The sequence below is a fragment of the Ammospiza nelsoni genome, chromosome Z (assembly GCF_027579445.1).
Source record: "Ammospiza nelsoni isolate bAmmNel1 chromosome Z, bAmmNel1.pri, whole genome shotgun sequence".
In the NCBI taxonomy this organism is placed as follows: Eukaryota; Metazoa; Chordata; class Aves; order Passeriformes; family Passerellidae; genus Ammospiza; species Ammospiza nelsoni.
The window spans coordinates 85,903,176-85,917,514 of record NC_080669.1 but is presented as its reverse complement, the minus strand read 5'-3'; the positions used below and the strand labels follow the sequence as shown (position 1 = coordinate 85,917,514).

The window sequence follows — 14,339 nt, the reverse complement described above, 5'->3', positions numbered from 1 at the left end:
TAGTATTGGAATATGAATCCCAATATTACCAGTTAGATTGTGCCTGGGCCAGTCTGACCCTTGCTGCTACAACACACTACAACATTATAGGAAATACGGTACTCAGCGTACCATATTACACCTAAGTAAAGTACCATATTACACCAGCCCCCAGGCGAAACGAGACAGCCAGGACAGAACTGTAATGGGTCAATTAAGCCCCTTAAACATTCATGCAAGTGAAGGATCCAAACAGAAACCAATATAAAGGGGCAAAAAAAAAAAAAAAAAAAAGGCTAAAAAGGGGCTTCTGACCCAGTGAAACTGTGCCGCCCCATCTGGGACATTAGGGCCATCGCTGCTGAGCAGCCCCAGCGCCGGCGCTGCAGCACCCCCGACGGGAGCGCTCCCGCTCAGCCCGCGGGCCCCCTGCTTTAGGCCTTTCTTTTTATTATAATAAATGCTAAAATCACTCTAGTACCAGGAGCTTGCTCTCGTTTTTAACACCAGGGCAGGGCCTGTCCCTGTGCCGGCGCTGCTGAGGCAGCTCCAGTGCTGGGGACAGCTCTGGGCCCTCAGCACAAGAGAGACACCGAGGGGCTGGAGCGTGTCCAGGACAGGGAACGGAGCTGGGAAGGGGCTGGAGCCCCAGGAGAGGCTGAGGGAGCTGGGCAGGGGCTGAGCCTGGAGCAAAGGAGGCTCAGGGGGGCCCTTGTGGCTCTGCACAGCTCCTGACAGATGGGGACAGCCGGGGGGGTCGGGCTGTGCTCCAGGGAACAGGGACAGGAGCAGAGGGAACGGCCTCAGGCTGGGCCAGCGTAGGTTTAGATGGGATAATCAGAAAATTGTCTTCTTAAAAAGGGGTGTGAAGCCCTGGGGATGTTAAGGCCAGGGTGAGTGGTGGTGTTAGTTCTTAACATCCATGTGGGTGTTTTTTTTTTGTGTTTTTTTTTTTTTTTTTTTCCAGGCAGTTTTACAGTTTTACAGAAATTTAAGTGATTTCCAAAATAATCAGAATGGAAAGAATTGGTGAAGAATCACATTTAGTACAACACATGCCAAAGTAGCTGAGGATTTTTCACTCAACCTTTTCAATTTCTAGAAGGGGAATCCACTGGAATCTGTGGCTTTACCAACCTCTCTGGATTACCAGAGGGACCGATCACACTGTGCCTGAGTTTCAGCACTTCCTCACTGCAGACCAAATCCTGTCTCACATGAGATATAAAATCATCTCCAGCTGCAGACTGAGGGGTGTGGGGGAGGATTCTGCCCCTGGGCTCAGGTGAGAGCCCACCTGCAGAGCTGCCCCAGCCCTGGCTCCAGCAGCACAAGGAGCTGGAGCTGCTGCAGCCAGTGCAGAGGAGGCCACGGAGCTGCTGCCAGGGCTGGAGCCCCTCTGCTCTGGAGCCAGCCTGGCACAGCTGGGGCTGTTCAGCTGCACCAGAGAAGCTCCAGGGACACCTCAGAGCCCCTGCCAGGGCCTCCAGGGGCTCCAGGAGAGCTGCACAGCCCCTGGGGACAAGGCAGGGATAGATGGGATATTGGGAAGGAATTCCTGACTGTGTGGGTGGGCAGGCCCAGGCACAGGGTGCCCAGGGCAGCTGTGGATGCCCCAGCCTTGGAAGTGTTCTGGCCCAAGTTGGACTGGGCTTGGTGTGGTGTCCAACCCTTTAGGGGAATGGAGCATCCAAGAGTCAAACATGCTCATGGTCAAAAGGAACGACAAAATTCAGAGTGTTCACAAAAGTTTTCCAAGTTAAATTACACACTTGGCATGGAAATTAATGTTGGTCTCTGACCTCTTCATATAAGCCCAGGGCAGTGGGTTTTGGATAAAGGGGTAGGGTGAAAGGGAAGAAATGATAAAAGAGGGGCAGAGAGGAAGAAAGAGATCACCAGGCTTGGCTCCAGTGTTGATCTGGCTGGTGGAGTGTCTAGGGTCCTGGGGTGCCTGTACATAAGGTCTTGGTGGGGGCACCTTTAACAGATGACTTTCCCTGCCCTGGAGGTTACTTTCTCACTTTCTATGCAAATTTATAATCTGCAGTTCATTCTTAATTTCTTTCTGATAATGAATTGGAGGGCTTCAAGGGTCTCTGGTGGTCTTAATTCCCTGTACAGTCCTAGACTGCTTCTAGGCTTCATTGCTGGGCTGTGCTGTGTTTGTCTCCAGGAACTAGAACAAGGATGTCTGTCCCAGAAAAATGCTGCCCAATTTCTGAATGGCCCATTTTCCAGCTGCATCCTGTTGTTCCTCACAGCTGTGTTTTTACCAACAAACCTTGATTCTTGTTACCAACAATCTGTGGTTGGCTCTACAATTATCCAGCTATTGGTGTTTGAGGCACACAACCTTTAATCTTCTGGGCTTCTATACTCAGGCCAACCAGATTTAATCCATGAAACAGATAGCAGCTAACAAGCAAGCTCTGAGTAATGTCCATGTGTTAGAGAAAACAAATTACTTGTTGGTGGAATTGCCTTGTCAAGCTTGATACACTTCAATGATCTCAGACCTAGAGGGAGATTAACAAGAAGAAAGGATGTAACACTGATAGCAGGCACAGAGAATGCAGAGTTTACAGGCCACAAGGACATCTGCTTGAACTTCCAAGATGAGAAAGAATCTAATAAAGTGAACCCAGCACCTGTGCTGAAACCAGCTCTGACTGGGTAAACAGTAATTCTGGCAGGGGGAATCTGTGACAACTGACCCAAGAAACCCACCGACCCAAAAGAAGAGAAAGACTGGGCATGAAGAACAGTAGAATCATTAACCAATACTAATTAATAAGAGAATTATGTAGCATAGCCAGTGGACACTAGTTCATTTGTATGCTAAAATGTATAAATTGTTAAGCATTTTGATTGTTCTAGAATACCACTAAGCATGCAGTCTTGCACAACCCTGCAATAAATAATCAATGTCTCTCTGGTGTGTCTAATTACTGGCTTATTGCACAACAGGTACGGAATCAAATTTTTGCAGACAGCATTGTCACTGCCCCATCCCTTTTCCTGCCCGATACTGAGCCCCACCAGCTTTGCACCCCTCAAGATTTAATCAGTAGCTGTATCAGGACAGCTATGATTAAGCAGCTGCATATTGTGAGCTTCGCTTTTTTAAGGGAATCAAGATGATTACAAGAGGAATGGCAGTTTGGATGAGAGCCACGAGGATTGAAGTCAGCAGGACTGAGCAGTCAGTACCTGGGAGAAAAGTAATTCTGGCAGCGGGAGATTGTGGCCAGCATCTCATTGACCACCAACTCAAAACAGACTAACTAAATTGAAAAGTGAGAGGTTTAACTAGGAAAGAAGGGTAAGAGTGGTAATTAATTGAAGTGGTAGTTAATAGAATGGTACTAACTAACCGAGAAGTTATGTAACTTGTAAGTAATGAATGCTGACGCCTTTGGTTGTTGAAATGTATAAACAGAGTAACGTTTTGATGATGGATAACCGCGACATCCAACTACCTGCTCTCTGCCAACTAAGAAAAGACAGAAATACCTCGCCTCGGTGTGTAAAATGGTGCTGCACACCGGGGAACGAGCCCGGGGGGTAACACTTCTGTCCCTGATTCTGTCACTGTCCCTGCTCCTGTCTTTATCCCCGTTCTCTTCCGTGCCCGTGTCCCTACCCTTGTCTACGTCCCTTTCCGTGCTCCTGTCCTTGTCACTACCCGTGTCCCCGCCTCTGTTCCGGTCCGTTTTCCTTCTCGTGTGCCTGCCCTTGTCCCTATTCCTTCCTGTGTCCCTGCCCTTGTCCCATCTCCGGTCGCCCCTCACTCCCCGCCCCTTCCGCCCGCTCAGGGCCATTTCAAGGACACATCCTGCAGCGGTTTTTTTTCTAAAAGCCTCATTTGTGTTTTATTTTGTTTTTAAAAAATATTTCTATTATTTTTATCGCCCATTCTACATATTCGCGTATAAACGGAAAGACAGGTAGATATACACACACGCGTCCAAACCAGGGGCACGGGAAGCAGTTCCCTGGCGCTCCCCGCCCCCTGGGCGCGGCCTCGGCGCCAAAAGGGGCGTGAGGCGCCGCGGCCATTTTGTGTGCAGAGCGCGCGGCCGGCAGCCCTCAGCGTCCGCCAGCCTCAGCCTCCCCCGGGACCCGCCGCCGCCGCGATGCTCTCCGCCCGCGTGGCCGCCGCCCTCGCCCGCTCCCTGCCGCGGCAGGCCGGCCTGGTGAGCGCCATGCCCGCCCCGGAGGCGGCGGGGCCGGGGGGACGCGGCGCCGCCGCCATCTTGGGGGCCGCTGTGACATTGAGGGTGTGAGGGGGTGACTTCGGAGTTTGGGGAGGGAAGCACGGGGTCTGCTGTCAGCGCTGTGGGACAGACCCCGCTGAGGAACAGGGTGTCCCTGCACGGGCTCGGGGTAGTGGTTTAAGGCTGTCAGGGCGAGGTCAAGGTTGTGGGGGTGGGGGGTTTATTTTTCTCTCATGCCCTCAATGTTTGTGAGGAAACGGAGGGTGGGAAGAGCCGTGAGGAGCCAGTATTTCCAATGAATATGAATGGGGAAGAGGCCTGCTCGGGGTGCAGGTTAATGAATGGCATCACCGTTGCTGCATGCTTTTGCATTGGGAGCATTGCTTAAAATGCATAAGCACGATATAATGCATTCATTATCACAGATTTTTTTTTACTTTTTTAGTGTTCAAAGTCGGCCATGAGAAGAGTTGCTTCTCAGGGAGGGTGATTAGACAGTGCAAGGGGCTGCCCAGAGGGTGATGGAGATACCAGCTCAGTGGTGTTTAAGGATATAATGCACTTAGTGCCATGTTCTAGTTGTCAAGGTGGTGCTTGGGCATACGTTGACCTCAGAGCTCTTTTCCAAAGTAATTGTGATTGTGAGGTATTTCTGTTGTAGTGCTTTGTGGTTTTTTTTTTTTCCATATGTGTTTTAACAAAACCGAAATCACTACAGTCAGATTTGTGTTAGGAGATACAACCTTCTCTCTCTGCAGAGCACTGACTGGTGCAGTGATTTCTTTATGCCCCAAGGTTCTCGTGTTCAGCACAGAAATGACAAGTATGAGGAGGTTTCTCTTTGGGAGCTGCTGCAGCGATTGATGGTGACATCAGCGCACTGCAGAAAAATGCAGCGAGGGATTTGGAGCAATTTCCTTCATTATTTGTCCTTTCTTAGTGGTGCTGGAATTGGTTCCATGGCTGTGAATGGGGTGCTGTGGAGCTTAGCTCAAAGCTTTAATGCACTTAAGCAGCTCAAGATAAAAGATGTGTTAATCTCTCAGCGTTTTTTTGCACGATTAAAGGAATCTTACTGAAACAATGGCTTTTTTTAGGTTTCCAGAAACACCCTCAGCGCAGCATTTGTTGCTACAAGAAACCTCCATGCCTCCAAAACATGCTTTCAGAAAACTGGTGAGTCTGAGGAAGGTCTTGAGTGTGGTTTAAGAATTTGGTCTGTCAGACAAAAAAGGAATTTGATTATGATGAGTATTAGTTGACAGCACTTCGGGACATTTAAACGCTGAGCCGTTGCATCCAGCAAACTGCACTTTAATACCTTGAGAATGCCCCCAGAGCAGGGAGCGGTTGTATGTCAGCTGGCTTACATAGAGTACCTGCTTCACCTGCAGCATTATTTGAAAATTATTTAAAAAAAAAGATAGCCCCAGATTGGAGTTGCCTGCAACAGAATGAAGGACTGGATGACTTCCCCAGGCCTACCTGGGTTTGACCTTGTGTCCTTGAGCACAACTTTATTTTGCTGCCAGCAGTCTGGTGTTTAGAGAAGACAGCTGCACTGTGTGGCATGTGTTTGGCAGTGCTTTATACAAATTTTTTTAAAGTGGTTTAAGGTGATTAAGGACATTACTAATAAATAAATTTTACAGTGTTACTTATTGTTCTTAGCTGAGGAAATAAGCTGTTGGAAGTCAAACTGAAGTATGGAGAATATGTTTTTATATCTTACATCAAACGACTTGCTCCTGAAACATAATGAAATTAATTTACGTGTGTGTGGATCTTGGATCACAAATAATTTGGCAGGGTGTTCTGATGTATCCAAGGCTAAGTAGCTCCTCTGCCAGCAGGCCTGTTCTGCCTGGGCTTGGGCTGATTAATTAATCAAATTGCTTTCTAGGGAGCAAGAGCATAGGATGTAATCAGGAAAGTGGATAACTACCAGGCCTGTTTTGGTTGAACTGGCTGGTGATGATGAGTTGAAGCTGCTTTTATTTGCAATACAGAGACTGGTATTTATCTTAGCCTGGGTAAAGGTGTTGCTAACTAGACGTGGGAGAAAAGGGCACCTTGTGAATTCGAAGCAAGCTTGCTGATTGCTTATTGTACCTTGCAATGCTAATCTGTTTTCAAACATCTCCCCAGGTACTGCCGAGGTATCCTCCATCCTGGAGGAGCGCATCCTGGGGGCTGACACCTCGGCCGAGCTGGAGGAGACGGGCCGCGTGCTCTCCATCGGTGACGGCATTGCCCGCGTGTACGGCCTGAGGAATGTGCAGGCAGAGGAGATGGTGGAGTTCTCCTCTGGGCTGAAGGTAAGCTGCCACTTAGCACAGTGTCTCTTTAGCACAGAGATATTAAAAAGACAGTTTTTTAAGGAGAACCTGAGACTATGCTTGGAGGCACCACTATGAACATTGCATTAGCTTCATTGCAACTTTAATATGTAGTAACTGGTGATTTTTTTTTTTTTTTTTAATTTATAACACTGATTTCAGTATCAGCATCTGATTCTCAGCCAGCATTTGAACATTTGAGCTGTCTTTGTCTTCATTTAGAAAGTAAAAGGACTAGATTGGCACTGGATTATTTCTTTGCTTTCAGGGTGTCTTTTCTGTTTGGTGTTCAATAATGACCTCCCTGCTTCAATACATTATGCAGCTTGCTGGTTTGTTGTAGTCCTGTCATTGAGTTAGGGTTAAAACCTGTTTCAAGAGTACTGTAACAGCTCTCTGAGCATTTTTAATGGCCCATTTCACCTTGAGCAGAGAAGAAGCCAGTCCTTTTCTCTTGTCTGGCTTCTAGGCGAGGGAGTAACGTACTTGAACCTTGCTTACCCAGTCTGTTCTTTTTAGAGAAACAATTGACTTGGGTGCTAGGCTGCTGGGGTATAACTACCTGGTAGGTTGAAAACTTAGGCAGGTTCTCTAGCCGATGTGGAAAGAAATAGACACTTGTACATAGAAGCAGAACATTGTCACAAGGTTGAGGTAGATCATGTAGGATTTGTGAAATGATCATGTCAATATGAAAGTTTTTATGCATATCAGTATGGATTTTCTCAGAGTGGTGTGATCTCTGTCCCAGGGCATGTCCTTGAATTTGGAGCCTGACAACGTCGGTGTTGTCGTGTTTGGTAACGACAGACTGATCAAGGAGGGGGATGTTGTGAAGCGGACCGGTGCCATTGTGGATGTTCCCGTGGGGGAGGAGCTGCTGGGCCGTGTTGTGGATGCCCTGGGCAATCCAATTGATGGGAAGGTAAGTGTAGCTGGGTGCCAAGTACCTCTGCTGTTATCTGTGCGATACAGACCTCAGCAGTTTTTTCTCTCTTTTAGGGTGCTATTGCATCTAAGACACGTAGGAGAGTTGGCTTGAAGGCCCCTGGGATCATTCCCAGGATCTCTGTGCGTGAGCCCATGCAGACTGGGATTAAGGCTGTGGACAGCTTGGTGCCCATTGGCCGTGGCCAGCGTGAGCTGATCATTGGTGACAGACAGACTGGGTAAGTGTAGTGCTCAAGCCTAAAATGTTCCTTAAACAGAGACACAGGTACAGTGGAGCTGGACACGGGGTTGGGGAAGGGCTGGGAGAACCTTGGGCAGCTTAACTCACCAGCCTCTCTTGTTGCATAGGAAAACTTCAATTGCAATTGACACCATAATCAACCAGAAACGATTCAACGATGGCACGGATGAGAAGAAGAAGCTGTACTGTATCTATGTTGCAATTGGCCAGAAGAGATCCACTGTTGCTCAGCTGGTAAAGAGGCTCACTGATGCAGGTATGGATTTTGGGAGATGGTTGAGCCTGGCACCAATGACATCCTGTTCTCATTGTAATGCTGTGACCTCTCCTGGCTGCAGGTGCAGACAGAATTCATATTACATGAGTGAATTACTTAATTTTATGAACAAGAAATCTCTATACCTGTCTAGGGGAAAAAACATCATTTTTGCTGTATCACAGTTAGGGATACTATTTTGAGGTCCCCAAACTGCTGAATTCCTTCTGGAAAAGTCACCCTGTGGATTTAGTTTTTTTCAGCAGAGTTGAAAGCTTCATTTTGGCAGTCAGGCAGGCCTGGTGACAAACTGTGGCCTTCAAATTGTCATTGACTTGGCATTTGTCCCATGTGTTCCATGTGGCAGTCAGTGTGAGTGGCAGCTGGAAATGCAGTGAAGAGCTTTTACTGCCCAAACACAAGGCATTAAATAATAGCATCTCTTCAGAATCAGTGATTTCTGTGACCAAGGCTCCGCATTTAACAGAGCTCGCAGGAGATCAGGCACTTGGACCTCATTCCTGGTGGTCCTGGCAGCTGTCATGGAAGAACCCACATCTTAAGGACAGTAATTTGTTTGAGATTGTCACAGAGGGTTGTACTGTCTTACAGCAGCCAGGAAACTATGGACTTTCAGTATGAGTTTTTTTAAGAAGAAAAAATTGTCTTCATCTTAAGCTTTGTTTTAAATGGGAAAGAAGTCTGCAAGTGTTGAAAGTTAGCTGCCACAAAGTTGCTCTTGAGAACTCTTGAGTCAGTTTTGCTAGCAGGTGTGTTTAGCTACATCTGGTGTGCTGGGCTTTCCTGTAACAACAGTGACACTACCTGGCTGTGCTTCGGTGTTGGTCCGTCATGTGCTTGTTGTGTTTGCTGATTTATGATGACACAGGGCACTCAGAGGTATGTCCAATCCTTTCCAGATGCCATGAAGTACACTATTGTGGTGTCTGCCACAGCATCCGATGCGGCCCCCCTGCAGTACCTGGCTCCCTATTCGGGCTGCTCCATGGGGGAGTACTTCAGAGACAACGGGAAGCACGCACTCATCATCTATGATGACTTGTCCAAACAGGTCAGAAACTTTGGTTTTGGGCCTTGTGCTGTGGCATTGGTGTTTGTAGCCGTAAGAACACCTCAGGTTTAGAACGGTGAAATGTTGAGTGGGGTGCAGAGCTCTGAAGGCTGTCTCTGCTCCACGCAGGCCGTTGCCTACCGTCAGATGTCTCTGCTGCTGCGCCGCCCCCCTGGCCGCGAGGCCTACCCGGGCGATGTGTTCTACCTGCACTCCCGGCTGCTGGAGAGGGCGGCCAAAATGAACGACTCCTTCGGGGGCGGCTCCCTGACCGCCTTGCCTGTCATCGAGACTCAGGCTGGGGACGTGTCTGCTTACATTCCAACCAATGTCATCTCCATCACCGATGGACAGGTAGGGCTTCCTCACAGCCCAGCATCTCCGTGGAGCTTAGTGGCTGGTCTCTGAGGAGGCCTTCAGGCTTCTGAACAAGATAATTATAGTACTACAATTCTGTCCTGCAGATCTTCTTGGAAACTGAGTTGTTCTACAAAGGTATTCGTCCAGCCATCAACGTTGGTCTGTCTGTGTCCCGTGTGGGCTCTGCTGCTCAGACCAGAGCTATGAAGCAGGTAATTGGGAAATGGCTGTTCCTCCTCGTGCTAGAGATGACTGGTGTCTAGGTGTGAACAGAGAAGGATTAAAGTTTTGCATCTATCAGTGTTACACAATTATAAAAGAGCAAACTTTAGATAGCTCTTTAATGCTTCCATTGCCTGCTGAGAAATGCATGGGAGAAAGGGAAGCAATATCTGCATAAAGATGCAGGATTCAGTTTTGATGTATTGAACTGGGTATTGATCACTTACAAAACAGAGAACGCTCTCTTAACTGCAGGCTTTTAGTCCAGACTAAATTATCTAGAATTAGAGAGATGTATATCAACAGTTGCTGTTTCACAGAGAGATAGTGTGCTTATGGTAAAGTGTGGGATTTTTGTAATGTTTATAATCATTTGTCAGTTTGTATATTGACTTTCATGGAGTGCAAGGCAGAGCTGACTTGTAACACCTGTCAGCTGCCAGCTAACGTTCAGACTCCTGGGCACAGTTAGCGGTGGTGTCAGTGGCTGTGACTGTGCCCTGCAGGTGGCCGGTACCATGAAGCTGGAGCTGGCTCAGTACCGGGAGGTCGCCGCCTTCGCCCAGTTTGGCTCTGACCTGGACGCAGCCACGCAGCAGCTGCTGAACCGCGGTGTGCGCCTGACAGAGCTGCTCAAGCAGGGACAGTACGGTGAGTGAGTGCCCCGGGCTTGGCAGGGCTGCCTGCACTGGGCTTGGGTAGCATTTGTGTCTGTTCTGTGCTCATGGTGCATGCAGATTTGCTTGCACTGAGCTGTCCGTGTGAACTTGGTTTTCCAAGGACTCTGTAGTCTGTTATGTCCTGGTGGAAGAGTTCCAGTGGTGTGAGTGCTGTCTTTTCCTGCAGTTCCCATGGCTATTGAGGAGCAGGTGGCAGTCATCTATGCTGGTGTAAGAGGTCATTTGGACAAGCTGGAACCCAGCAAGATCACCAAATTTGAGAGTGCTTTCCTGGCTCATGTACTGAGCCAGCACCAGGACCTCCTCTCCACAATCAGGTATGGTGGTTTACCTTGATTTATCCCAAAGGTATTCATGTCTGTAGTGCAGATAATGGTCACTGACCTGTTAGTGTAATGTGTCCTAGAACATCGGGCATTCAGATGGCTGTATCAAAACTGGGAGTTAAATCAGCCTTCCTACCATCTGCCATCCTCAGCTTCAGCTCCTAGGAAAAGCAGCTGATGCTTAAAGTGAGCTTTCTTGCAATGTGTCTCCTCTAACCTGTTCCTGAAATCTTGATTGATTCATATTGTGGACAGCTTTGAGCTGTTGGACTGCTGTAGGTTAAGTGCTCCTGAGTGAACTGTTGGGAATTATTTCTGTAGTCCTGTCCTGGCTTTTTTTGTCATGAAGACAATCATATGCTTTCTGTCTCTGGGGACCAGCTCTGTGGGTTGGGCCTTGTTGGAATTCATACGGCTGTTCTGAAAGAATTTGTGAATTAAACAGGACTGGCTCTTTCAGGAGAAGGGATACTCTGTCAGTGGGATGGCTTCGTGTACCAAACAAGTGTGTTCATTTATCTACTGAATTTGTTAGGAATGGGAAGGTTTGTTGTAAAGCTTCTGTGTTTGTCTTGGGGTTGACCCTGTTTTGATTGCTGTGTCAGAATTTCACTGAACTCTTCCCACAGGACCGAAGGGAAGATCTCTGACCAGACAGAAGCAAAGTTGAAGGAAATAGTCACAAAATTCCTGTCTACTTTTGAGGCGTAAACTCTAAAACTAACAGACCAGACCAGGCTGGTTCTAGCAGACCAGCCCAGGCTGTTGTGATCCAGTGTTCCAGCTCTGTCAAAGATGACAAAAGCATGTGCGACTTGAATGTACAGATCTCGGTGAGAATAAAGGTTCCCATGTAAAAAGGCTCTGTTCTGAATGTAAAAATAACTGTGTTCTGTGTGATTTCTTTTTGTCCGTACTTCTGGCTCACTCTTGCACCTGTGGAACCACAGATCTGAACTCCCCTGGACACAGCCCTGCTGGAAGAACTCTGGGAATCAGGGGTATCCTTAATGTTTGAGTGGGTAAAATCCCCTTACAGGAGCCAGGAGAGTGACAGAACTGAGGGACCTTCTCAGTGTTCATCATTTGTGCCAGGCAGCTTATCCTGGCATTGCAGCTGGGGTCACAAGGATAACCCACTGGGTTTCACAGGAATCCCTTAACTGTGACACTGAAGAGCATTTCTTGGAATTCCTGTCTGACCCATCCTGGTGCCTGGCCTTAGGAATACTGGTCTTTGTGTCTTGGCACTATTGCAGGTGTAGCTGTCAACAGCAGTAATACCTGTTGACTTAAATCTGAGAATCCCAGAATGGTTTTGGAGAAGACCTTGAACATTGTCTCGCTCCACCCTTCTGCCATGGGCAGGGACACCTTCCGCTATCCCAGGTCACTCCAAGCCCTGTCCAGCCTGGCCGTGAACACTTCCAGGGATGATGCAGCCACAGCTGATCTGAGCAGCCTGTGCCAGGGCCTCAGCAACCTCACAGACAAGAATTTCTTTCCAATATCCCATCTAACCTTCCCTCTGGAAGGCTGCAATTGGGTCACCCCAAAACTGCCTCTTCTCAGGCTGAACAGTCCCAATTCTCTCAGCAGAGCTGCTCCATCCCTCTGATCACGTTGGTGCCTCTGAATTCCCTGCAGCAGCTCCAGCTCCTTGTGCTGCTGGAGCCAGGGCTGGGGCAGCTCTGCAGGTGGGCTCTCACCTGAGCCCAGGGGCACAGGGGCAGGATCCCCCTGCCCTGCTGCCCACGCTGGGGATCAGCCCAGGGCAGGGGGTTCAGCCTGGGGCAGGACTGCTCTTGATGTGTGCGCTGTCCCAGGTTAACTTCCTGTACGGCAGTGTCCACCTCCCAGTCCAGGTGTGGAGTTACAGGCAGCTGGAAACATTCTCACACAGTTCGGGCTGACAAGCTTCTCTTGTTAAGGGCCTGAGTGCTTTAAGAGAGTGGGATCTGCAGTACTAGGCAAAAATAAACACACACTTGAAATCCAGATATGGCAAATACCTTCTTGGGAACAGTTAGTGCTGTGCTCCAGGAGGAGGATCTTGTGTTCCTTCATCTTGTTTCTTTAACCCTACAGCCTCAGAGGAGGTGGCTGGGGGGCCTCACAGGTGTGAGGGAATTCTGCTGTGGAACATTTCCACTCTGATCTGCCCAACATCACGTTCCTTCCAGGACAGCTGTAAAAGCTTGTGACTTTCTGCCCAGTGACTAAACCCTCGTTACTGCTTGATGTTGCTTGCCATGCTTCACGTGCTGCTATAGTTGGAAAGTCCTGAACTCAAAAGTATCTCAGTCCTAAACAGAGATCTATTTTTTTCTAGTAACATAAGATAAATGTTCCTGAGTGGTGCCAAGGGCTGGGGCTGGAAGCTGGGAAATAGTGAGTGGATCACAAAATCACAGTGGTTTGGTTTGAAAAGGACCTTAAAGATGGTCTGTGTCTACCTGCTGCTGTGTGTGGAGCACTTCTTCCCAGGCTGCTCCAAACCCTCTCCAACCTGGCCTTGGACGCTGCCAGGGGTGGGGAGCCACAGCTGCTCTGGGAAACCTGTGCCCTGGCCTCACCATCCTCTCTGGGAAGAGTCTCTTCCCAATATCCCATCTATCCCTGCCCTCTCAGTGGAAAGACAGTTCTCCCTTGCTCTGTTACTCTGTGCCCAAAGTCCCTCTCCAGTTCTCTTAGAGCACATTGAAGTGCTCGGTGGAGTGGATTCATGGTAGTGGTTTGTGCTCTCTTTTGTCTAGACGCTACACACAGTCTGCATAAATTAGCCTCAGGTTACAATTGAGCAGACTTATTTCACTAAGTTGAAAATGCATTTTTTTACACTACTGGAGTGTTTTAGCTGCCCCTGTGTTCAAGCAAAAGCCTCAATCTGAGTGTGGTGGGTGTGATTGAGGCATTTCAGTATGCAGTGTCCAATCTTTGCTTTCATATTTTCCAAGCATTGCTCAGAGCTCCCTCATGGAGTGCCTTGTGTCAGGCAATGGCCCCTAATAAACTGTGTGACATGGGATGTGTGTGGTGAAGGGGAGTTGTGCGTGTTCAGGAGCGGCTGGGCAGGGGCTGAGCCTGGAGCAAAGGAGGCTCAGGGGGGCCCTTGTGGCTCTGCACAGCTCCTGACAGGAGGGGACAGCCGGGGGGGTCAGGCTGTGCTCCCAGGGAACAGGGACAGGAGCAGAGGGAATGGCCTGCAGCTGTGCCAGGATAGGTTTGGATTGGATATTGGGAAAGTTTCTTGACCTGGAGAGTTTTCCTGCCCTAGCACAGGCTTCCCAGGGCAGTAGTGACCTCCTCACCCTTGCATTAAAAAGTCCTGTGGATGTGGATGTGGATGTGTGGGACATGGGCGGGCTTGGTAGCGGTCGGGCGAATGGTTGCACTCGACCTTGGAGGGCTTTTGCAACCTAAGCAATTCTCTGATTCCATAAAACCTTCCCAAAGCATTCCTGAAGCTCCGAGCCGGGCGGGCAGGGTGCTGCAGGTGGCGTGGGCAGGGCTGTGCAGCCACTGGCCGAGCTGCTCCGGCTCCGCTCCCTCTGTCCTTGGGGCACCGCACGGGTGGGTTCGTCCCGCGGCGCCGGGCCTGCCTCCCCCCGGTCCCGCCCGCTCGGCGCTGCACGTCCCGCTCCTCCACCCGCGGGCATCCCGGGGCGGGAGCACCGTGCGTGGGAGGAGACT

At 49.2% G+C, this 14,339-nt stretch overlaps 1 protein-coding gene across 1 annotated transcript; it reads left to right on the top strand.

Moving 5' to 3' along the window:
* The first annotated feature begins 4,002 nt into the window (after positions 1-4,002).
* On the top strand, positions 4,003-11,531 carry ATP5F1A (ATP synthase F1 subunit alpha). The gene is made up of 12 exons (XM_059491858.1): positions 4,003-4,178; positions 5,297-5,375; positions 6,348-6,517; positions 7,290-7,463; positions 7,541-7,707; positions 7,838-7,986; positions 8,907-9,058; positions 9,188-9,412; positions 9,523-9,630; positions 10,147-10,291; positions 10,487-10,637; positions 11,276-11,531. The coding sequence occupies exons 1-12, from the start codon at positions 4,119-4,121 to the stop codon at positions 11,355-11,357; spliced, it is 1,662 nt and encodes a 553-aa protein (XP_059347841.1). The 5' UTR covers positions 4,003-4,118; the 3' UTR covers positions 11,358-11,531.
* The last annotated feature ends 2,808 nt before the right edge of the window (positions 11,532-14,339 follow it).